Source organism: Hylaeus anthracinus, unplaced genomic scaffold (genome assembly GCF_026225885.1).
Source record: "Hylaeus anthracinus isolate JK02 unplaced genomic scaffold, UHH_iyHylAnth1.0_haploid 11982, whole genome shotgun sequence".
NCBI lineage: Eukaryota > Metazoa > Arthropoda > Insecta > Hymenoptera > Colletidae > Hylaeus > Hylaeus anthracinus.
The window spans coordinates 4,778,695-4,802,450 of NW_026534330.1; the positions used below are offsets into that span (position 1 = coordinate 4,778,695).

At 42.1% G+C, this 23,756-nt stretch overlaps 3 protein-coding genes and 1 long non-coding RNA gene across 4 annotated transcripts in view; all 4 read left to right on the forward strand.

Annotated features, from left to right (window-relative positions):
* The first annotated feature begins 167 nt into the window (after positions 1–167).
* On the forward strand, positions 168–2,280 carry LOC128886267 (glycine, alanine and asparagine-rich protein-like). Its single transcript, XM_054140977.1, has 4 exons — positions 168–734; positions 977–1,070; positions 1,294–2,213; positions 2,276–2,280. The coding sequence occupies exons 1-4, from the start codon at positions 641–643 to the stop codon at positions 2,278–2,280; spliced, it is 1,113 nt and encodes a 370-aa protein (XP_053996952.1). The 5' UTR covers positions 168–640.
* Positions 2,281–2,353: 73 nt separating this feature from the next.
* Positions 2,354–3,828, forward strand: LOC128886088 (uncharacterized). The gene is made up of 3 exons (XR_008459735.1): positions 2,354–2,444; positions 2,671–2,764; positions 3,000–3,828. It is a non-coding gene; the product is annotated as an uncharacterized LOC128886088 (long non-coding RNA).
* A 622-nt stretch (positions 3,829–4,450) lies between these two features.
* LOC128886076 (keratin, type I cytoskeletal 9-like) overlaps positions 4,451–23,756 on the forward strand; it is a 60,793-nt gene continuing 41,487 nt past the window's right edge. The window contains exons 1-4 of the mRNA XM_054140632.1: positions 4,451–4,775; positions 5,091–5,220; positions 5,530–5,981; positions 11,338–12,067. Coding sequence (XP_053996607.1) covers positions 4,634–4,775; positions 5,091–5,220; positions 5,530–5,971 — 714 coding nt within the window. The 5' untranslated portion in view covers positions 4,451–4,633 and the 3' untranslated portion in view covers positions 5,972–5,981; positions 11,338–12,067. The remainder of the gene's footprint in view (positions 4,776–5,090; positions 5,221–5,529; positions 5,982–11,337; positions 12,068–23,756) is intronic.
* On the forward strand, positions 13,701–16,392 carry LOC128886084 (uncharacterized). Its single transcript, XM_054140643.1, has 4 exons — positions 13,701–13,778; positions 14,806–14,946; positions 15,509–15,737; positions 16,218–16,392. Exons 2-4 carry the CDS (start codon positions 14,865–14,867, stop codon positions 16,267–16,269), a joined length of 363 nt encoding a protein of 120 aa, XP_053996618.1. The 5' UTR covers positions 13,701–13,778; positions 14,806–14,864; the 3' UTR covers positions 16,270–16,392.

Genomic DNA, 23,756 nt, shown 5'->3' on the forward strand with positions numbered 1-23,756 from the left:
GCGTAATCTTTACACGGGATTCCCTTACGGCAGACGATGAGACAACGAATCGAACGTTAATCAATAATTTAACATCATTCTAATAGCTCGGAAAAATCCTACTCAAAATTAGATAATTTAACACTTGACGTAGTATTTAGTTTTTTAACTTCGCTAAATTCACGAATTATATTTGGATTTATTTTCATTGTCGCCTCACCTACGGAATTAATTTTTCTAGTTCCTTAATGAAAAGTCCTGTCACCCATTTCTAGATAATGTGGCAGTCAACTTGATGATCAAGACAGCCGTTATTATTTAATCAAAGGAGATCACTCGAATTTCTCATTTGCATGGCAACGGCTATCGTTTGAAACGTTTGGAATTTGAGATATTTCGCCATCGAGTGGGAAATCCTGAAATAATTCTCTTTAATTCATTATCGTCGAATAGGACAACGGTTCTTAGTTGAAGCGGTCTGTTGCAATTCGGGGCGGAGGGGAGGAGGTGCGATAACGGTTTTCCATGCAGGTTAAGGAACCAGGCGACGTCTACCTAGAACCATCCATTTCTGGAAACCGCCCCCAACACCAAGGAGCCATATAAAACCATACCGCCCTAAACGAAGGGAATTCAGTTCTGCAACAGTCGCCCTGCAAGAATGAAGTTCTTCGTCTTCCTGTCACTTCTCGCTGCAGCAACGCTCGTTGCTTCCCTGCCATTGGGTGGCGAAGCCACGAATTCGTTGTCGGATGGTACGAATATTTTACATTTTTATTCAAAGTTCCAGATGCATTTTGAAAGTTTAAATTTAATAGAAGAAAGTATCGTGCGTTTCGTGAGAAATTCGTGTACAGTTATTTTGTTCTCTTCTGACTAAAGTGTGCTTCATCCCTTGAGTTGTATTCTGAAACTGAGTTGAGATTGTGTGCTTCGTTATTTTAGTCGTTGGACTACGGTTTGCGTGGTATTAGAAAGCAGTATCATTTTATTTCAGGCGCAGTGTATCGAGAGGATGGCGAGGCTGCCAGTGAAGTTACGAGGATGAAGAAGCATCTCCATACGTATAAGACTAAGTCGGATAGCTCGAGGTGAGTTTCTTAAAATATGACAGATAGACTTTCGAGTGTCTTAATAAAAAATTCACTATTTTCAATTGTTATATTTTTGTTACTCAGTTCTAAAATCCTAGTATTTCATTTTCAATTCGTATTTACGAACGCTGACTGTCAAATTTTATATTTTCAACTGTAAAATCCCAATTTTCAAGGACGAATGGACAACATTCTGATATTCGATGGTGAATTGTTTCAGTATTAGTCTGCAAACGCCGTTGACCAACATTGCCATCCAAAAATCCAGGGTCAGAACTCGGCCTTTGCATTTGCATCAACCCCTACGCCATCTTATACGCGATAGGGCTGAATATCTACACAGCATGTCGTTTGGCAACGAAGATGCCGCTGCAGCAACCAACGCAGAAACCGCGTCAGCAGCCAATGGAGGAACCACAGCAGCAGCTAACGCAAATTTCATTGCAGTAGCCAACGCAAATGCCATTGCGAACGCAGGTAGCCGGATCCTGGTGAACGGTGTGCCCTTATATCCAGGTCAAGTAATCTTCCTGGGTAGTTCCTGTCCGATTTTTGGGACGTCAGCCTTTGAAACTTTAGGCAACAGTGTTAATGTTGGAGGTCCTTCTGGATTCTATACAAAGACTGGCGTGACAGCAACCGCTGAAGGCAGTAATAACGGAAAAAACACCGTTGCTGAAGGACATAGTCAATCAGCATCGAGGGTGGCCGGAACTGAAAGTGCCTCTAAATCTTATACCAGGACTAGCGCGACAGCAACCGCTGAAGGCAGTAATAATGGAAAAAACACCGTTGCTGAAGGACATAGTCAATCAGGATCGAGGGTGGCCGGAACTGAAAGTGCCTCTGAATCTTATACCAGGACTAGCGCGACAGCAACCGCTGAAGGCAGTAGTTATGGTAAAAACACCGTTGCTGAAGGACATAGTCAATCAGGATCGAGTTTTCAAGAATTTGGATTCTTTTCTGGAGCCAAAGTTGATACGAGCGCTAATGCTGATGTCTTTTCTAGACCTGGCATTGGTCGTACAGGATTAGGCTTTGGCAGTCAAAGAACAGGATTGACTGAAGCTAACGCCAAGTCTAACGCCATAGCCATCACTGGAAACAATGGATTCGGTGGTAACGGCGTTGCTGGAGGTGATAATCAATCAGGATCGTGGCTAGATGGATTTGGAGGTTCCCTTGAGTCGAATGTCAAGAGTAGCGCCACAGCCAACGTTGGAGCTGGCTTTGGTCACTCAGGGTTTTCTGGAGCTAAAGCTGATGCGAGCGCTGGTGTTAGAGCCTTTTCTGGACCTAATGTTGGAGACTTTTCTGAAGCTAATGCTAATGCTTATGCAACTGCCAATACTGTAAGCTTCGGACCAGGTGGGTTTTATCTTTGGAAAATGTTGTTTTGTTCTGCTTAAAGTCTTCATTGAGATCTTGAAATATTGGGAGTAGTATTGCGAGCTTGGAGGTCTCGTTTATTATCGCTTCATTCGATTGCTTCATTGCTACGTGTTTAAAAATCGAGACGAGGTTGTATGCATCGTTAATAGCGAACAATTAGTGTTTGTGATTATAATTTGATCGGTATCCTTTTTTCTTACAGGTGTAATCTTAAATGAGGATATTGGTGCTTCCAATGATCTTATCAGGATGAAGAGGCATCACCATTCGCATAAGACTAAGTTGGGTAGTTCTAGGTGAGTTTTCAAAAATATGAATAGAGACATGAGTGGACGTCTTAACTTTCGAGTATCTTAATCAAAAATTCTCTATTTTCAATTGTTATATTTTTGTTACTCAGTTCTGAAATCCTAGTATTTAATTTTCAATTCCTATTTATGAATGCTGACTTTCAAAATTTTTAATTCTCAACTCTAAAATCCAGATTTTCAAGGATGAATGGACAACATTCTGATATTTGAATTGTTTCAGTATTTTCTTGGAAACCCCGAAAACCAAGCTTGCCATCGGAAAATCCAAAGTCAAGATTCAACCCCCGGATTTGCATCTCCATGGACTCCATCTTTGACGCGAGAGCGCTGAATTTCCTCGAAGCCTAATGAAGACGCCTGTTCATTTTTTTTGTTTGAGATTATCAGAACAGTCGGAATCGTATTAGCTAGTGAAGAAATTTTTTTTAAGGGAAACGGAAAGGCAAAATATACACGTCGCGTATGAGTGAACATATGCGCGAAACAAAATTATTCAAAACATTTATTCGATTCCTTTGAACAAATTTGGCAAAAGTCTTATATAATGAATTTAAAAATAAAAATACTCCTTAAATAAATATTTTTTTTCGTACATACGGCAAAACTGACTGCACTGAAGCGAGTGGGCTTATGGCAATGCCAGTGGAAGGTCCATGATTCGACTACGTCATCGACACCTTTTGAACGCGGATAAATTCCATTTAATATCCAAGATCACGGAATAAAATGAATAAAACATGATCAACGCGAAAGCGTCCCGTCTACGGGCCACGGATCATTATCCTAGTCCAAGGCAAAAAACTCATCTACCTGGAATCCCCCAAAATCAATGTCTCAAGTAGTCGCTGTTTGTAATCGTGTTTAATATATGAAAAAAAGTTTCCTCATTCGATAACTGTCATATTAATTTAACAATTACTCAAATAACTATTAATTGATTCTACTTGACACATTTTTCTTTCTTCGAGGAAATGGAAATTTAAGTTGACCTTCTTTAATGTACAAAACAATGTAATACTAGAAATAAAACAATGAAAGTAGTTATTAAATTAGACGTAAGTAAATACGAGAAAAATTGTGTTATGATAACAGGTGACGAATAAACGAATATTTATCGGAAAAGAAGTCTTCAATCAATAATTCTCCTTTACACCAGATTTTATGATAGCAAAATTAATCTATACTTGTATACTACTATTATAAAAAGGAAAAATTGTTTGCATGTAGAGAGTAATTTCTGGAACTACTGAACTCGATTCTCGCAATTTTTGAAGGAACAGAAAGCTACGATATCCCTAAGTAGCACAGATTCCATACTATTTTGACAAAAATAAGTTTTCAATTAGACATTTCTATATTTGCAAGCATTGCACTAATACGAACTATCGATTGAAACATCTTGGTTATAAAAAACAAAATACAGCCACCGATTCATAACGAATAAAAAATAATCGTTTTATGTAATAGTTTAGCCAAACGTGTACTCGCTCATTGTGAAATATTTCACTGGATAAATAAAACTCATCTTTTTATTTCCTCATTCTCTGTTCCCTGCCTCGGGCCGCGTGATTCCCCTGAAGCTAATCATCGAAATTCACATTATGATTAACGTCCCGACGGTTGTACACTTTTCTACGGTCCACTTTCGTATGTCCTTGGACTGTAAGGTCGTCCACTCGTTACGAGCCAATAACAAAACTCGTGTCATCGTTTCCGAAGCCAGCGACACGCGCGGGGATGTCTTCGATTTCGGCAGTGAAGGGATCCTCGTATAAAAGCACCTCGAGACGTGAATATTCCACGATTTGTGCTTTTGCTTCCTGACACGAGCGTTTCTAAAAGAGCCTAGCCGAAATGGCGTCGCGATTTCTGGCCGTTTTCGTCGTGTGCGCGGTTCTGTTCGAGTCGTGTCCCGCGAAACCAACGCAATTAAGAGAAGACCCATCGAAGGACACCGACCCCCTTCGTGAGCTGTGGATCTTATCCGCGGAAACTGGTCAGTCTTTATTGTACTTTTTCTGGAAAATTAACCTTCTGGTGCTTCGACTTTAATATAGTAAATAAAATAAAAATTTAACCATCGTTTGGCGTAGACAAAAATTACGAATGGTTCAATAATTTCGTGACTATCCTTAGAAATTTATTTTTATTACTGGTAGTTTTGATTTGTGTACTTTATGTTCGAAATGTGATTTTACTTCAAATTTCCTATTCCAATCACAAGTTAAAGATTTTTCCTTCTAAATGAAATACGAACGCATCCAATATAAGACAGGACATTGACCTGGCTATTTACTTGACCATTGATTAGATAACTTACAAAACGCCAAGAGAGCGCAACGATCGCCACAACTTGGATTTCCTAATGAGGGTTATGGACTCGTGTCAGAACGTGAGCGTCGCAGGCGCCGGAAACAGTGCGAATTTGGCTGCGAAGGAGGGTACGTATTACTTTTACCAATTATTTATTCAATCACATCCACTTCTGACTGCATTTCTGACCAAATCAAGAACTGAAACAGAATATCATGGGCAAGGAAACACACCTTTATAAAACAAGGACCCAATTTTGGCTAAACGCGACATTCGTAAAAAGATAATATATTTTTATACTCCCGAATCAATTCAAATTCATATCCCACAGCTGAAATTATTCAAACCTACAGTTCTCCAGTAATTGTTTCCTAAACACGATTATCTAACATATCAAAGATCCTGCAATCCCTAAATCACTCCTACTATGTCTGTAGATACGTACCAGAGCCAGGATTCTATCCCGGGGGTGGATTGGGAGGAGTTGGCATAGGTGGAGCCTCGGCTAATGCAGAATCTAGCGGATTCAACGCAGGACCATTCGGAGGATCTGATTCCCTAGCTAACGCAGAGTCTGGTGGATTCAACGCAGGACCTTTTGGAGGATCTGGTGCGTTGGCTAACGCGGAATCAGGTGGATTGATAGGAAGTCCCTTCGGAGGATCCGGCGGAGGAGCTAGCGCGCAGGCGGGTGGATTCAACGGTGGACTCTTGGGTGGATCCGGTGCCGCTGCTTCCGCAGGGGCAGGGGGGCCCAACATTCGGCCACTCGGAGGGGGGGAAAGCCAGGCGAACGCGCAGAGCGCTAACTTCAACTTTGGGCCCTTCTCCGCGTCGTTCAGCACTGCCGACTCCTCGTCCAATAATCAACGGTATTGAGATTCTATAGGTGAGGGATTGTGTGCATAGTCAATTTAATAACGGAATATTCGGGCGAGACAATGGCTACTTGGGACCCGTCGGATACCTTTTGACTTTATGGAAAAAGCTGCCTCCTCAGGTAGCTTCACTTTATAACGGGTGCCCATTTAGTGGCAGGCATATTACTGGGGACAATTTGGACATTTCTGACAATATTATACCGAATTTAGATTCCATTGTTGGATAAAATAAAGAAGAAACATGGAAATAGAAATATACAGGGTGTTCGGTAACTGGCGGAACATCAATTTCAATATTCCTTTCATGTAATATTTAATTCGATACTTTTGTTGTAAATATGGATTAATCGGGACGGCGTATAGGAAAACACCTTTCGAACTACGTACTTTTACAACTGACTTTATTTCTCTCTCGTTCTGTATTCTTCCGCAATCTTCTACAATCTTCCGAATTCTTCTGCCGTTGCTCGGCATTTCGCCTGTTTATAAACAGTCTGTCCCTCTCTCTCATTCGCACTCGTCTCATTCGCACTCGTCTCATTCGCTCAACTTCGCATTCGTACATTGCGCGGCTAATCTAAACAGTCTACACTTTCTGAAATGATTTTGCTTTCCGAAAGAGGCTGAAACCTTTCACGCTAAGATGGTGACGTTATCGCGAGGAATCACGTCGTTCACGCGTCGCCACGAGATGGCAAAGAACACGAGGCGCAACAAATTTCTCTGTCACGCTCCGCGTCGTGCCCCATAACCGAGACTATTAATTGACTTTGCACGCGCGTGTAGTCGCCGCACGCGCCTCGCAGCTTAACGAGCGCCGTGCACAACCGCGACGAATCGGCTCGACGTGAATCAGTTCTTCCTGCAATTCCCTCGGGCGTAAAATGCCTGGGCGTACGCCTCGTTTCTGTTTACGAGGCGAGAATGCTTGCTGGACGATTAATCGCTCGAGGCACGGACCTCTTCCTCGTATTCCCAGCTACTAAACAACGCTCCCGAGCAATGGCGGGTACTAGAGGAACATTGAGACCCTAGAGCTATCGACTATGAAAATCTTGTGGCTAGATTTTTTTTTTTGGATGAAATTTGGATGAAATAACAGAGACTCGAGGAATCATCGAAAGGCGCACGCGCGTGGATCTCGAGGATTCTCGTGTTTCCCTCCCTCGATCTCGAGGACGGGCCGTAAATCCACGCGTGTCGGGTTAACGAACTCTGCCCATTACGGATTTACATTATTACACGAGATGTTTTCCTTTCGGCCTCCTCCAACTGGAACGATAAAGCGAACATCTGTCCATCCGGGCCCTTGGAGGCGGACGGTCAGGTATTTTGGCCTGGAAATCGAGGGAGTCGCGCTGTTTATATTCTCCGAAAACAGCCAATCCTTTAATTAATAATTTCATATATTAGCAGGCTTCGAAAGCTGGCTTCGAGAGCATCATTGATTAAGTTATTGATTAAATTGATTGTATTCGTTAATTGTATCGACTGAGGAGGGATTCTTCATAAATGTAGTCTTCTGTTGTTTAATATATCTGAGTAATTCTCTTTGGTCTTCAATCATGGGTCAATTGGCAATCTTCGAGTTTCCTGATACTTGGCACGTGAACGAGGCATTGGAAGTCATATTTCTTTAGTCATCTTCAGTATTATAGATCAAAATACAGATGTTCTATTTCTATCACTGATGATAACTCAAGAAGTAAAGCTCGAAAATATCCTAAATACTGTTATATATATATAGTAAGCAACTAGTAGTTTAAAAAATCTCCAATATTCACGAACCTTGCCCATTGGAAACCACATTTATTCAGAACCTCTTCTATCTTCATTTCTTGGGTCCGCCCTCACGAAAAGGACCATATCTCCAGATCATGCATCATGCATCATCTCTTTGTACGCAGCGGAACTATGCCAATGAACCTCGTACACGTTCCCAACGAACAGTAATCGAACAATAAATTCCAATTCCTCATCCGCGCATCAGATTTCGCCAACATCAAAGATTGTCGATTCGACAACGTCCCAATTGTTTATCAGCCAATGTTCCACCGCTGAAAGCCCGAAAACTCCCATCTGGCGATACTCCAAAGGAACCCGCGAGGAACAATCGCACAGACGGAGGAGCTCGCCTCCTCCGGTGCCCTGAGGGTTCGCGAATGGAAGGTTAACGAACCCATCGAATTAAAGGAGGTCTTTTCACCTCCGGTGGGTCCGGTGTCGCCGCGCCGGAGCGAACGATCGGCGACGAACGGGGGAACATCTGTCCAGCGAGTCCTAGGTAGAAGATGCAACAATCCTCGCGTGTATGTCAGTTCCATCGAGTGTCTTTGACGTCTCTTTCCCTCTTCCACCCCTTTTTCTCGTTGGCGTCTCGTTTCGTGGCGGCAATGGTCTCTTCGATGGTCACCGGTGCTCACAAAGACAGGCCACGGCGGTGCCGCGACGCGTTGATTATTCAAAACTCGGCGGTAGGTGTGCGCCTGCGTGCGTGTGTGTGGTACCTGCGCGAAAGGAACGCTCGTGTACGCGCGCGTTCGCCCCGAGTCGCATTGTCCTATTGAGCAGCGCTCCTTTTGGTACGGTGTGAAAAAGAATGGACAAAGGGAAAATGAATCTTCTTGGTTCTCAGGCGATCGGCAGACGGCCAGACAGACGGATTAACTCGTTTTAAAGGGATCCTGGAGACGCCATATTGTCGGTGGCCCTCGGGGTACCTCGCGCATACAGGATCTCGGGGCCAACGAGCGCGGGTCCCTAACGTGGCCAGCGAACCGGTCTGTTTTGATCCCGAAATGCGCCTACACGCGGACCCCGCGAGCCTCCGCTTTAAATCTGTTTGCCCAACCCAGGTGGATGTTTGCGATGCCGATATTTCATGCCGTAGTCGTAGCGTTATCTTGTTTGCTTTCGCTCTTGCGGTTGGGTCTATCCAGGGGAACTATTGGGGTATATGATAATTATTTACTGATAATAGATTCCGGGGGCCTTTCTATAAATTGCGTTGGGTTCTTAGGGGTTAGAGGTATTTATATATTCGTTGTAGTGACACCTTCCTCAAAGGAATATTTGACCGTAATACAATTTTCTGTTGTATTAGGTTGTCTCAAAAGTTTCTTTCGTGAGTTGCATTCAATTATTTTCTGTGCCAGTGTTTATATAAATAGACAATCGAATTTCTTAGGCATTGATATAGTAACAGTAATGGAGCGAAATGAATTGTACACAATTTTGTAATGTAACATAAAACATAAAATATTGTGTACGAATTAATTATTAATAAAACGAAAGAAACTTTTCGGACAGCCTAATAATTGTGTTCGTAGTTAACGAAGTCATTCATAAATTACTTTATGATAATAATTGCACGGGCCAGAGGTATTACAAATCAGTCCCAGTTATTCTACAAGGGACCTGTAGAGGCTCCCAAAGATTTCCAATGTACAGGCTGTAGGGTGGTTTTATTAACACAATAGAGAATACTTTCGCGTTTCAGGTAGAATAGCCTGTATTAAGTCAATTATCCTTTCCCCTCGTCTGGTTTTCGCCTCGAAAGCACCAATTTTGCTCCTCTTTCCTTTGCAATGGTACGACAGTAGCCTGGCGAAGATTATTGTTATTATTTCTTTCTTGGAGTCGTAAAGAAACGCAACGGAAGAGTTCACAATCGGTACGTCTGAATCGTTTCTGTATTATTCAAGGGTTCGTTCTGATTTCAAACTGGCATAGAATATTCTTCAACATGTCACATAAAATGCTCGATATCTTAATGCACTTATTAGTGACACAATTTTTCCTTTCATACTGAAAATTCCCAAAGATTGGTAAGGTTGTTTAGAGTCGCGGGTAGCTGCCATTTAAAACCACAGTCCCGAAGGAGCGAGATATAGCGACGACGGATAATCCAGCGAATCTCACTCGACAACCGGCTAATTTACCACAGTCGAAGACATTACACGAACGACTACACGCGAATCGTTCAAATAACATCACTCATGGGGGACGCATGAATTGCAATCATTAAACGCGCCGGGTCGGGAGTGAATCCCGGTATGCAAATCGCGTCGGGTCTCCCTTTTCAAGGGTCATCCAGGAGGGGTTAAAGGTCACAAGTGGTTCCACACCGTGAGCTTATTTATGCACAGAACCTACGGCCGGGAGAATGCAGATTTCAGATTACGATTCGCGAAAGCACCAGGTCCTGTTATTGCGTGTTACAAACAAACCCTGACTGCGTTTAAAGCCAGCGGACGCGAAGCTACGTAATAGGAGAAGGGAGTCAAGTATTATTTTGATCGATCCACTTAGAGATTTGCAATCGATTCTGCCGTGAGAATTTTTGGTAATTAACGAATTGGGAAGTAGTGAGTTGAATTGGTAGCTCAAGGTGAATCCTGAATTTGATAACTTACTAAATAGAGGTGTTTGGGACTTTTGAGTCGGTAGGTGTCGATACTGGAGTCTAACAGGTTAATTGCAGGAGAACCTACACGGTTAGACACGAATGTTTAATAATCCTCGAGGTTGAGAACTCCAAAGGCTATTGGAAGTTTAACATTAGAGAAGCTTTGCTTTTGGCTCTATTAAACTAACCAACCTAGTACCATTAAATGGTCATTTATAACGTCTCGTCTCTCTTCTGAGCTTGATCTAAAGGCTCCGTATATAAACGTTTGTCTTCAACTGGTAGGATGTCGGGACAGGATTTGATAGAAAACCATCTCTGAAGGGGTCTGTCTAGCTTGGGGGGTTCTGTCTAATTTATACTTCAACTAAATTCTTATAGGTTACCGCAGGGCAAACAAATGTATGTGAAAATGTTTAGGCCGATATTTGAGATTTTTCAAAGTATAAGAGTCCTTTGAGAAACTAAGACAAAGCGCTACTTTTATGCAGAATGACGAAGCATGATGCAAGCCAGGATGAATAAGAGTGTTCCAGGAAGCTTGGAAATCAAAGATCATTCGAATTGGAATTTCTTAATTAAGATAATTAGAAGGCAAGCTTCCTTTTAAAGGAGTAAGCCACTTTATTACCTATCCTGACTTAGAATTGTGACGAATACTATATGACGAGTACGACACTGACTGCTCTGGCTCTCGATGGCCAAATAAGAGTTGTTGGGAGAAGAAGAAACGCCTTCCATAACTGTACTGCCCGAAACTACCTAATCGTTAACCTCAACGGAATAAAACATACCCACCAAAGACCTAGGTTTACCTCGATCCCTGCCATAACTCTATCACCATTCGATCCCAAATTTACGAATTTGCCTCCTAAGAGCTGTAAAAGGCCCCAAAATTAGGGATAAACCTGGCTGTTACCTGGGTTCCTGTTAAAATGATTCTTTATTTTCCGCAGGTACGAGGCGTCGAGTGATCGACTTTGACCCTAATTTATTCTGTCGCTGGCCCGATCGCCGATCCGCCGAGCAGTCCGCGGCCATTGTTTACAAACATTCTACGTCACTAGGTATAAGTAAATAAAGCAGACGGGGTACAGAGGTAGGCGAGCCCACCGCCACCCTCCGTTCCAACCGAGATTTCCTGGGAGCGAGTTCCCTTTGTCCGTACGGCAAACCACCAGATGTTCTCGCAAATAAAACCGACAAAATATGGCGACGGTGCATCCCGAGATACGGGGACGAAGGAGGACGGCGTGCGAAGAAAGGAGGAAGACGGACGCAGGACCCGAAGGGCCCGAGGATTAACAGCACAAAGGGAGGCCAAAGAGAGCTCTCCGAGGGCTCGCAAAAAGCGAACACCTAAAATTGGGATCCGAAGAGTGGCGTGCAATGACCGGGCCGATCTGCACACGCGATCTTCGACGCTGGGGCTGCATCATCCTCGAGTCTTCGTATCGAAACTTTCTCCCAGAGAGGAAAGCCTGTTACTCCTGTTGCAAATAAACCGTTCCCAACGAACAAAAGTGTTATCGTTTCGATTCTACCTGGGTGCTTCGGCCAGCGACGAGGAGAGTTCTCGGTTAGATGAAATTAGGATAAATGAGTACGAGTTCGGAAAATTAAGGGAGGAATAGACGGGGTAAATGCTTCTTGTATAAAAGTATAAATCAAAGTAATAGATATTAGGTTGACCCGAAAGTTTCTTTCGCGAGTTGCACTCAATTATTTGATGTGAATGAATCTAATTTCATAGATATTCATGTTGTAATAGTAACGGAGCAAAATGAATCGTGCACAATTGAGTAATGTAACATAAAACAAACTATTGTGCATGTATTTCTTATTAATAAAGCGAAAGAAACTTTTGGGACAGCCTAATACATCTTCGTTATGTGATGTCTTTGATAATCAGTAACGATATCGATGAAGGTTGGCAACGCCATCAACCTGAAATATTAAAATAAATGCCTTGCAAGTTGTTTGCAGAAAAAACAAATTAGGGCCATAAAGGGTCACTTCATAAATTAAGAGAAGATAATTAAGCGAAGGCTTTAGAGTAAAAAATAAATTTAGTTATTGACTATTCAATATTATTCATAGTATTGTTACCATAAGGAATCAGAATAATGTAGAGATCAATATATATTCTTAATATACTCGTCTGGTGTTTTAGTAGGAGACTTAATCTCCTCCGAAGTAGTTCCACAGCTTCCCTAACCCATATCTCCAGGAAAAATATGCAGAATAAAACTGAAAGCACTAAAAGACTTTCTTGACCACCGATTTTCTACTTTCCATCGCAGACTCGACTCCTTGACTGAAATACGATCTGTACATTGTAGAATTTACTCGTTTAGTTCGAAACACAAACTTTCTCTCAGGAGTCCTACAACTTCGTCAACCTACATATACCAAAAGAATATTGTAAAATAACATCGACAAGCTTGAAATAGATTTTGACTGGCATCCGTTATCCATTCTCCATCGCAGAATCCCTAAATCCCACAGGAACTCCTAAAATGCTATCCTTCGGTGCAAAAGTCAAGCCTTCTCCCAAAAAAATCTTACAGTATCACCTAAAGCAGAGATGGGCAAAACTCTAGGCTACGAATAAATTTGAAGTTTGCCGATGTGTTTGTCTCGTTTCCTTCTTTATAAAATGTTCAACAGAGGAAACGAGACAAACATATCGGTTAACTTCAGATTTATTCAAAGCCCAGGTTTTTGCCCACCTCTGACCTAAAGTAAGCCTGAAAGTCCCCTAAATTGGTCAAATCTTAGTGTCCAACGTGATCAAGCTTCCCAAACCTCCACTTTCCTCAAGAATTCCCAAAACCACCCGCAAGCTCCTCGTCTCCTGTTGCACGCAACCCACCCCCAAAACTCCTGATTCTCGAAAAATCTCGAGGCATGATCCAACCTAAGGCCGAGAGTCCCCTAAATTGGTCGCGTCTCGGTGTCCAGAGCACTCAATCATAATCGTGCGACGAGGGGTGCACGGTAGCCGAAAGAAGTGACGTTCGTGACACCGGAGATGCATTAAAGGGGCTCGTTAAAGGTCCGTCGTCCTGATCGTTAAGCATTGTTTAGCCGCTCCTGGACACGTAGAGTCCTGCGGAGCCGGGCAAACCAGTCGGATCGGCTCCGACGTGGAGCGAGACTCGCGCTCGCGAAACGGGGGGAAAAAAAGTGAAATAGAAAGCGGTCTGTCCGGTGCAACGATCTACAGTTTGCTGAACGGTTCGCGGCGCCTCGATCAGGGCCTTACCCCCGTCGTGTTCCTGTTCGCCACGCACTATAGCGAATCCGCGATGCTCTCTTCAAGCCTTCCGCGGCATTGTGCTCGCATTTCTCGTGCGGTTGTCGACTCGGAAAGTATCTTCTGGTCAAGTCGTCGGTAAGTCGGAGAGATTCGAGTGTGGATCCCTTGATCCCTTTGGAACGGTACCCCTGGTGATCCTCGAGGCACTTTCCTCTCGAGTTCCTTGGAATCTTCTTCTTCTCGAGCTGGACGCTGTGCAGATGTCACAATTTCGTGATTGCTCCTTTAGATGGTGAAGTTCGTTATTGGGTGGTTGTCTTATTTTTTCTCTGTTGGAGATCGGGTGGTGGGTCGGGCAGAAGACTGTCTCAGTGGTCTCAGAGACTATTCTGTTGAAAATTCTAAGGGAATAGTCTTCTTCTCAAGCTGGAGGCTGCGTGGATGTTATGTCTTGCGGCTGGATCTCTGAATGATATCTAGTGAAGTTATTGGGTGATTGTCCATTTTTTGAAGGTCAGCTTCTCTGTTGGATTCAGACAATCCTTTCAGTGGTCCCAGAAACTATTTTGTTTAGAATTTCAAGGGAATCCTTTTCTCCTCGAGCTGGAGGCTGTGCAGATGTCACATTTTGCACTTGATCTTGTAGATTCTGAAGTTACCGGATAGTCTCAGAGACTATTTCTTTTAAAATTCCTCGAAAGTTTTTAGACTGCATTCCGACTGACTTTTACTTGGGGATGTTTAAGTGACGAAGTTGAAAATTGGGTACCTATGGAACGGAAAAGTTCCTGTCGTTCGTGTGTGAAGAATATTGCGTTTCACCTGTTAATTGTTACACAAAATAAATTCTTACCCCCCAGCACTGTGTTTCCAGTTGACTAGTCTTTCGTTTAGCAGTATCAGGTGATGGTCTCTGATTTCTCCTCTCTTGAGCTTGTTGACAAGCTGAGCGAAATACGGTGCTAGTACCTTTTCTTAAATACACTTGTTTGGCTTTACATTGTCTGTTTACGCAGTGATTTGCTCTTGATTAGAATTAGAGGACTGCCTATATAGGAGTCATTCGCATTCTAATACCTTCTAATTTAACGTATCATTCTGAAATCATCCATTTGCAAGTTTTTTAATTCATTTGTTTGTATATTTATTTTTTTCTTGGCAGAATTAAGTAACATTTCGGACCTTATCAAAAATTAAACATAAAACTCTAAACTTCGCAAAATGGCGAACCTTTTGGCCCTTTTGGTGATCACATTGGCCTGCGTGATCGTCCACGCCCAGCAACCACCATCCAATCAGAAACGTAAGTAAATACATACTGTGCCAACGAAATTGTTCGCGACGAATGAATAGTTAAGCGATCGTCGATCGACGTGTATTTCTGCAAGAATATTGCGCCACGAAAAGCAATTGCGTTTTCTTATTTTCATTGCACAAAAGTCTTCACAGCGGTGTAGTTTTACCATGCAACCGCAACCTTGATTCAGTTTACTCTGTTTCATTCGCTTTTGCGCTGAATGTAACACGCAATTGAAACAATAGATATTCCATCTCTTTACGTCATTTCGTGCTCTATACAATGTTTCTTTCGAATAGTATTGAATTTAAATAAAAATACTTTGGTCCACGAGATACATTTAACAAGTTATTATTTTTTGTTGGAAGTGATAGATGACTTTTGAAATGAAAATAATAAATATTGGAGTTTATGTGTGATTTGTCTGCTCGATCTTAACGAAAAATTTTTGGCTTATCATTCTTTTCGCCAAAAAATATATCCATTGTCTTGTCTAAATCATAAATATAGATTTTCATAGATTTTTCCTTTCTAAGATTAATTTTAACTTTTTCTTTTTACGTTTCAGCCGTCTTTGGACAAACGTTTGACGAGATCGTGGTCTCATCAGATCTAAACGTCAGAAGAAAGTCCAAGGAAAACCGCCAGGGCAAAAGATTGACTAACATACCTTCAGGCACCACCGGTCCACCAGAGAAATCAACAGCAGTCGCGTCCCGATTCGTTTCAAGCGATGGCAGTCGGATTACTTCTGAAAAAAGACAAAAGAAACGCGAAATTACAACTCTGCAAAACAGGTGAGCCCGCAAGAACACTATTTTTAAAAAGGAATAAGGCAATATAAAATAATTCAAGCGCAAATGAAAAATAAAGGAAACGCGAGAAGAAAGTGGATGGACAATTGGTAGTAAATAGATGCTAGATCACCACTAAGAATATTCTAATTTAAATTTCTAAGATTGCTTAGATTGCTCGAGTCAAATACAAGCTTAATTCAAATATACAGTTTAGTAATTGTGTTGTTCCTATCTCGGTTAAAAATATCCACGTGATTAGCAAAGTTCGACTAGAATAATTTGGAGCATGGCGCCATGATTATTCTATCCACTCCATTACGATGTTTCTTCAAAGCACTAGTAACAAATTAAAAAATAGATTTAAGGTTTGCTCGCATTGAATATTGCTATTCTTACATCGATATTACTTTTTCTGTTTTGCCTTTGGAGTATGGTCATCTCACATGAATTACTCTCTAATTGAATCAATGTTCATTTTAGGTATCTGGACATGGGCGTCGCGGGGTATCTACTGAAATCTAGGAAACGATGAAAATTCCACTCTGAGGACAACCGCACGATCCTCACACACCCAATTCCGACCATACCTTTCGGCCCTCTTTCGGACCATGACCATGTAACAAAAAGGATAATAAAAATTCTCTGTATCACAGCAGTTCTGACTACGAAACCTTATTAAAACCTTATTAAAATCTGCCTCTTTTACAGAAATAAGATAAATTCCGTAAAAGTCAAATATAGTTTATTCATTTTTTATTCGTTCTTTGAGATTTGTATCTAGATTTGAATTTCGGAAATCTTTAGCGAAGAAGTGAATGTATAATTTAATTTGCATAATATCCAGGTTAGAAGAATAATTTTAAGAAAATTAGAACATCCACCTTAAAGTACCAAAAGCAAAATGAGAACAGAAAGATCTTTTTGAAAATCCACTCTTATCTAAAGATATTTATCAAATACAGGTTTCGGTTTTTAGCTTAAAAACTACGAATTTCGTTCCAACATAGCACAAAAGTTATTTCTAAAGTAATTCTGGTGAATTTAATTGACCAATTTCAGCTCAATCGTTAATCAATTCGCGAATATGCAAATCAGGAAGAAATAGATTCTTTTGCGAAGGATAAAATAAAATCGTTTCGAGTGCTCGTTTCGAATGCACCCTCGTGGACAGCGCGTCACGGCACCACAATAAGTTTGCCGCGAGGCTGGCGAATTGTCAGGCATTCCGTGTCCGTCTGCGAGCTGAAAAAATCGGTTGCGCCTGAAATATGGCAGACCAAGCGTCAAAAGGCAGCCGCCATCGCGATCTTCATGCGATGACGCCCCGCGCAGATCCACCGCGCCGCGACTCACGTGACGCGCTATCCCGTGGCACGTGACACGCACGTCCAAAACCTTTACGGACCTTTCCTCCTACCTTCGTCTTTATTCGTTCACTTTGTTTCTCCTTTTTTTCACGAGCGAAATTATCGACTATCTCAAACACTTACGCGGTGCTTTGTATTCACCCTTAATCTAGAAAGCCACTGTTGAACGAGGGTTAGGTTTCATAAAATATATCCTTTATAAGAATTTAATAACTTAGTGGTACAGTAATACTTATTGATAAGAATAGTAGGAATTACCAAGTAAGGAAATAAAATGATGATATACCTAGCAGCCGAAACAAAACTAACTGTCCTCTTAACTTTCGTCTACCATACTTCGAATCATCGCAGAAAACATGTTCGACTATTGGATGGTTCCTGTCTTGAAAAAAGCTTCTCCCGTTTTGATTTATCGTCTAAATCGAGCAGATCCCTGACTTGTTAATTCGTGAAACGACTGGGACCGCCGTCGTCGAATAAGAGATTTTATTCATACGAGGGGAATGTATCATGTATTCCGCGCGTCATCCGCGGCTAGCACTATATATTTTATGGTGAATCCGTGGCTGGACTCGCAGCCACGCTGACGTAACTAAGTGTTCGTCATACTCCTGTATTTGACGTCGTTGCTCTTATCAATGTCCGAGCGGACGTTGATTTAATGCTGGCAAGTTCAAAGGACCAGGCAGCCCTCGGGCGACTGGCGCCTCTAGGAAGCTCGTAAACAACTCGTTCGATCTACAAGTTTAGTTTACCTCTGTCGTTAATCCTTTCTCATTCTATCCTACGGGAAAAGAAAGTTTTTTAATTATTTATACAGGCTTGGAGTAGTCAACATCAGAGACTAGATTGCTTCAACAATTTAGCCCACACGTTTGATTGACAAGCAGTGACTGCAATCAATCGAGGTAGTAGATAGCATCACTGACCAGTTTGATAATGTACCCCATGCATTGACTCGGTGATCGACGACTACAACTCTTGGAGCAGTACATAGCATCAATAATCAGCGATCAAACCTTCGGTCCCTATCACACTTTCATTCTACTTTCTAAAGACGACATTAGGAAATTATTCTTGTTTAAAGAATTTACCTCGTTCAACAGTGGTCGTGAGTAAAGTCCGTTTCCTCTTGGAGTTTTATTACTATGAACGCCATAAACAGCAACACCAGGGTGCAGTAGAACCTCATTCGACCATGGTTTCGGTTTAGGTAATAGAAACTACGGGAGGCCAGAGGGTACTGGGTTCAGTTATAAATTCGTATATCCGAAGCTGAGGATGATTTTCTTCTTACAAGCAAGGGTTAACTGTATCTAACCCCTGGAACTCCCCTAAGGAATCCCCAAGGATCCCTCAAAGCGAACCCAACCCCAGTGGACAGGGTGATAAACTGTCTCTGCGTTTGTGACCGCCGTCAGAGTCCGGAAGCGGCATCGCGTCCCATGAATGCAGATAACCGATTCACGAGCGATTTTTAGTGAGGCCCGTCGATGGTTGACGGAACAGGCAGGTGCATCGAACAGATCTCGTTTCACATCGGGATGCAGAATCCGTAGCCAACGTTGCGAATACTCGCGGCCGTTTATGTCGGCCGACAGTACACCTGCGACTATTTTATGTCTTCCCTGGAAAGACTGGACGGTAAATTCCAGTCGGCTAGCCGGCGTCGATCCTCTGACTGCTGATCAGTGAGATCAGTGGTATAGAACAGACGTGGGAGGAGCAGGGGGAGGATGATGGTTCATCGTCTCTAAGCGAAATGGGATGGAAGACGATCGTTTAGGGAAACTTTCCTTATGGGAGCTTCCTCTGGTGTTGTCGAGCTGGGAGACTGCGGCTGGAATTCAGATTGAGCGATTAGAGTTGTTGAAGAAGGTTATTTCATTTTCGATCAAGATTTTGTATATGATGGAGGGATATCTGATATTGGTAGTTCTCCTTTGGGATTGTTGAGTGTAGTGGTAAGTTGGAGAGAGAGAGAGAGATGTTGGAGATGGTTGCTTCACTTTTGATCAAGACATAATTCCTGATGAAATTATGTTTCATAGCCTTGTTCTTGTGGAAATACTCTGAGCAGTGCCTTCTATGAATTCTATAAATTCTATAAATTCTAATAATTATAGTTATCTTCTGGACTATTATATAGAAGAGTAGGTTCAAAACTCAAAGAATATAGGAACTGCCAAATAAATTTGGTAATTTTCCAAAAACAAATATATCATATTATCATTTGGATTCTCTATAGCACTCTATTGTCATCAAATCCTATTTGTAAACGAAAATACATGCACAAATAAAAAAGAGAAATAGCGTTACATGTAGATAGATTCCTTTTCCTTATTTCTTCCTCGTACCCATCCCATTTCCTACTCAGACAAAGTCGCCTCAAAGAGGCCTCGTTGTTCATTCAGCAGGGTTTTCAACGCCACTGAACAGGATATGCGTCTAGTACGTGTTATACTAGTACACGGTGCAAAACACCTGTCCCCCGCCAATTTATCCTGGAAATTTACAAAATGAACGCAATCCCCGAGGTGTAACGCGGACTTTCAACCCGCCCCGTTGTCCTGATCTTGGCGGGCCGCGTCTCCGTGATTCGTGTTCAAATAGGGGCGCGTTACACGTGTACAAGACCCAATCGGGTGTCGTCGTCCTTTCGGGAATGAATTCACCGAACGAAAAAGGAGCAGGAGGAAGAGGCATGCCCGGAAATCCGCGGCCAACGAGCCCAGCCGAATCGAAGACAAACGATCGAGCAGCCTGGGAAAGCGGCAGCTCCTGTCGCGAAGAGCCTTTGATGATTTAATAAAAATTTATAAATTTATAATGAATTTTATAACAAAAATGTATCAAGCTTCGATTTCCAACGTTAACTCGCGTAGAAATGAGCATAACTTCTTTTAAACTATCTCCGATTCCCCTAACTCTCCCCTATATTTATGACACGCGCTGTATTTCCGTCGCGTTGCCGTTTTTTCCGCAAGTCCTTTCCCTCGGATTTTTACGAGCAGACCTGCATCCGTGAGGTGTAAAATTATTTGCGGTGTCGGAATTATTCCGAGAAACGATCCTGAATTAAACATCGCTATCCACGCGCCCCCGGGATTTCTATTGAATCGTAGATCACCAACGACGGATCCAGTCGGATGAATTGGAAAATCGAAAACAGAAGGGGGAGAAATAATAAACGAAAAAATTTCAATCGGCACATGGACGGAATGGCAATCGGCCTTCTAATTTCTTCCCGGAAATTGCACGCGTGCTAGGGAGTGTCGCTTCTGCGAACAGTGATTGGATTAGCACGTCTTCATCCTTTGTCTGGTCTAAAGAAGGCCACACCGAGAAGATTTTGGAATATAAGAAGGATGTATGCATCCAAAGATTGTCATATTTCATGGTTTCATGATAAAGGGAAGCAGAGGTCAACTGACGCACTTGTGGAAACACTTGTTTTGCAATTTTTATCGCACTTGTTATCTTGCCTAAACTAATGGACTGTTAAAAACAAGGAAAAATCGTGAATGGAATATTTAAATGAGACGCATCTAAATCGCAGGAATCGGTACCCCAAAACTCATTCGACATACCTAATACCCCCCTGCACATGAATATAATGCTGTATTCTCGAAAACGAATAATTCATCAAGGGAACCTCGAACGGCATTAGTGTGAAGCTTTCAAGAAGATGATGAAAACTGAATATAAAAGTCCAGCGAGAAAAGAAACCTTAAAAACATACAATTTGTGGAGTTCCAAAATGATAGACAATGGTACAAAACACAGAATTATGCAAAATGATATAGTCCTGACCTGAATGTTCGAATAAGAAGTTGGAAATAATGTGGGCATACTAATTAACTTCTTCACGCCCTTGGCCACGTATATGGACAAAAGAGAACAAAAAATTTGATAATAAAAAAAAAAGTCATCCCTGAAGAGGTTAAAGTTTAATGAACGTGACATCTATTCCCTTCTGTCTTTGATTCATTATTTTTCCTGTGTCTCTAATAAATAAATGGGATTTTCTTTTTAATAATACGAATTTAGAACAATGGCTTGTTTAAGTTAGTCGTTCGTTAGTTTGCATATTTGTCGCAAAACGTCGAAAGCCGTGGTTCCCAGGAGACGATGTCCGCGGCTCCTGTTTTCGTGAACAGCAGCGCGCACTGAATCAAAAATCAACCGATGTCGGCTTACACGTGCTGTGCAGCGGCATACCGAGTCGGACACGTCCGTCTGCTCACGTGCGAGAACTGTCGAAACGTGAGACAATCGTATCGTTTTTCGCGGTGGGTTTATTCGTTCCGTTCTATAACTAGGGCCGGGACTTCATATGGAATCTTTCAGACCACACCAGAGCAAAAAGATTCCATTCTAAGCTAATTTCCATTACTCGAGGATCCTCGAAATGAAATCACGGAGGCTCCTCCAGAAAACGGTACCATTGGACGTACCGTTTCTGGAGAGTATTCGTAATAAAATTGCAGGAAATCAACAAGGAGAAGTTCGCAATGAATTTCAGAAGAAAGTGATATCGTTGTGGGAGATTCTGAAGAATATTGGTAAAATGGCGCTATTGTGTGATATTATTAAAAATAGTGCAAATTAATATTCCATCGACAAGTAACGTGTGATTGTGCGACGCTATGAAGGTCGTTGCTAAAATGGTACCATAATCGATGCCATCGAGGTCTAAAATGGTACAATAGCACAGACAGTAACCGTTATTTCTATCGATTTTAATATTTTGGAGCTTCCTGCCATTGCTACTTTTCCGCTTCGTCACCGTCGCTATCAATAACCGCATATTCATATCGAGCACTTGCGTAGGATGTTTTCTGCTGCACTCATTACCATTCTGACCCAAATCGAGGCCTCCGATGAGTTGTTAATCAGCCACACGAAACGGTATCGTCCGGTTCCGCTCGAGAATATCCTGGAACTGAACGGGAAATGCCTAGAATTATTATAAGGCACGTTCGAAATTTGATCCCAGCGATATAAAACGGGCATGGACAACTTTGAGTTCCTCGCGCGAACAAAGTAATAATTAATTGATCTTGTTATATCACTACAAACAACGTTGGGAAATTTCATTGTCCTAACTCGATGGCCAGAGGTTGTCGCGATCGCCTTGGATGGAGTGATCGGAGTGATCCGTGGAAAAACGACAGAAAACGGCGAAACAAAGGGATTCCTGAAGACGAATGGCTCAAAAGACCGACGCAGAAACGGACGGCCACTGGATTCCATTGTTATGGGCCTTGCATCATCGTTTTGCATGCCCTCTGCCCGCGGAGATCCTCCACCGGATGACATATGGCGATTCGCCAACTGTTTACGAGCTCCCGTCGATGCGTTCGCCGATACTGAATCCATCCATAACCGCGTTGCCCGAATTTACGAGCCACGTGGAACTGTTTGACGTGCATTAGCGTGCCGGGGCGACTCGCAAAATTATAGCAGAAATCCTCCAAGCCAAGCTTCGTGCATAATACTTTAGAATAAAGTTCGATCCAGTTTCTCAATTTCCTTGAATTAATGTTTCATTTCGATATGAAGTCGATTCTCAATATATTTGTAACACGATAGAGTAGTTTTAATTCAAATTAAGATTAGATTTCTGTGAGAGTATCTTAGCAATACATTGACTGACTTGTCTGCGAGTCAATAAGAATTGCAAGTTGTTATCGATGCTTGTTGTAATTGGTTTCTGGGATATGTGGGGGGCATTGTTGCTATGCAGATGCGTGTCGATAAAAGCGTGTGTCGATTCTCTGAGATCATGATGGTATCTAGGCAACTATAGGTCTGGCGAAGGAGCGCGCGTCGTGAATTTTAACGGGGAACAATGGACTGATTTCTGCGTTCTCTTTGGAGAGGACGATCTGCGAAATAGGATCGTTTTCGCGGTCGTCGAACCGAGCCTTGAATTCCCAGTCACTGAACAAAAGATAATCGCTATAACTTTCAAATTTTATAATATAATAATATAGTAATTCGATTATTCAATCGTTATTCAAAACCTGTCCATGAGAATGTTTCTATCCCAATAACGAAGCTTCAGGTCGCAACATGAAACAGGACTTTTCGATTCATATTGCCTCGAGGAATAGAAACTGCCAGGATCAAAGTCTTCGTGTTCGTCCCAAGCAGAGAAATGGCAGGTTCCATTTTCCTCTCGCGAGGATAATCGTTATGTAAATTCGTCGTGAGAAATCACCGTGAAAAAAAATGTCGAGTTACCGATGTAATTTACGTTTTTGCGAACGATCGCGAATCCAGCTGCATCCGAGTGGAACGGCCGTTCGTCCTATCAGAGCTTGGACGTGGGCTGGTTTGCGTCGCCTGGTCACGCTCGAAAATACGATATATGCGTGACTTGGAAAACGGTGCGTTTGGAAGTTGATTCATGAAATAGTACGAATTCATGAAGTATTCAGCGGCTGGTAGCGGTATACCGACCAGGCGATCGATGGCGATGAATTAATCACCGAAAAGGAATTATGTGGATCAATTTAAATCAAGATGGACAGTTAGGTCTGCTTGATGCCTCTACTAATCGCAATTAAGCTTCATTCAGTGCTGTGCTTTGAGCTAAAATATGTACAAAATTACGACATTTCTGAAATATTCTCATCTAGAAAAT

What these genes read in the sequence shown, in the direction of transcription:
- LOC128886084 (XM_054140643.1), top strand. Translation starts at nt 14,865, where the DNA reads ATGGCGAACCTTTTGGCCCTTTTGGTGATCACATTGGCCTGCGTGATC. An exon ending in ACCACCATCCAATCAGAAAC is followed by an intron (nt 14,947 to 15,508) that starts GTAAGTAAATAC and finishes TTTACGTTTCAG; the next exon opens with CCGTCTTTGGACAAACGTTT. An exon ending in ATTACAACTCTGCAAAACAG is followed by an intron (nt 15,738 to 16,217) that starts GTGAGCCCGCAA and finishes TGTTCATTTTAG; the next exon opens with GTATCTGGACATGGGCGTCG.
- LOC128886267 (XM_054140977.1), top strand. Translation starts at nt 641, where the DNA reads ATGAAGTTCTTCGTCTTCCTGTCACTTCTCGCTGCAGCAACGCTCGTT. An exon ending in CACGAATTCGTTGTCGGATG is followed by an intron (nt 735 to 976) that starts GTACGAATATTT and finishes ATTTTATTTCAG; the next exon opens with GCGCAGTGTATCGAGAGGAT. An exon ending in ACTAAGTCGGATAGCTCGAG is followed by an intron (nt 1,071 to 1,293) that starts GTGAGTTTCTTA and finishes GAATTGTTTCAG; the next exon opens with TATTAGTCTGCAAACGCCGT.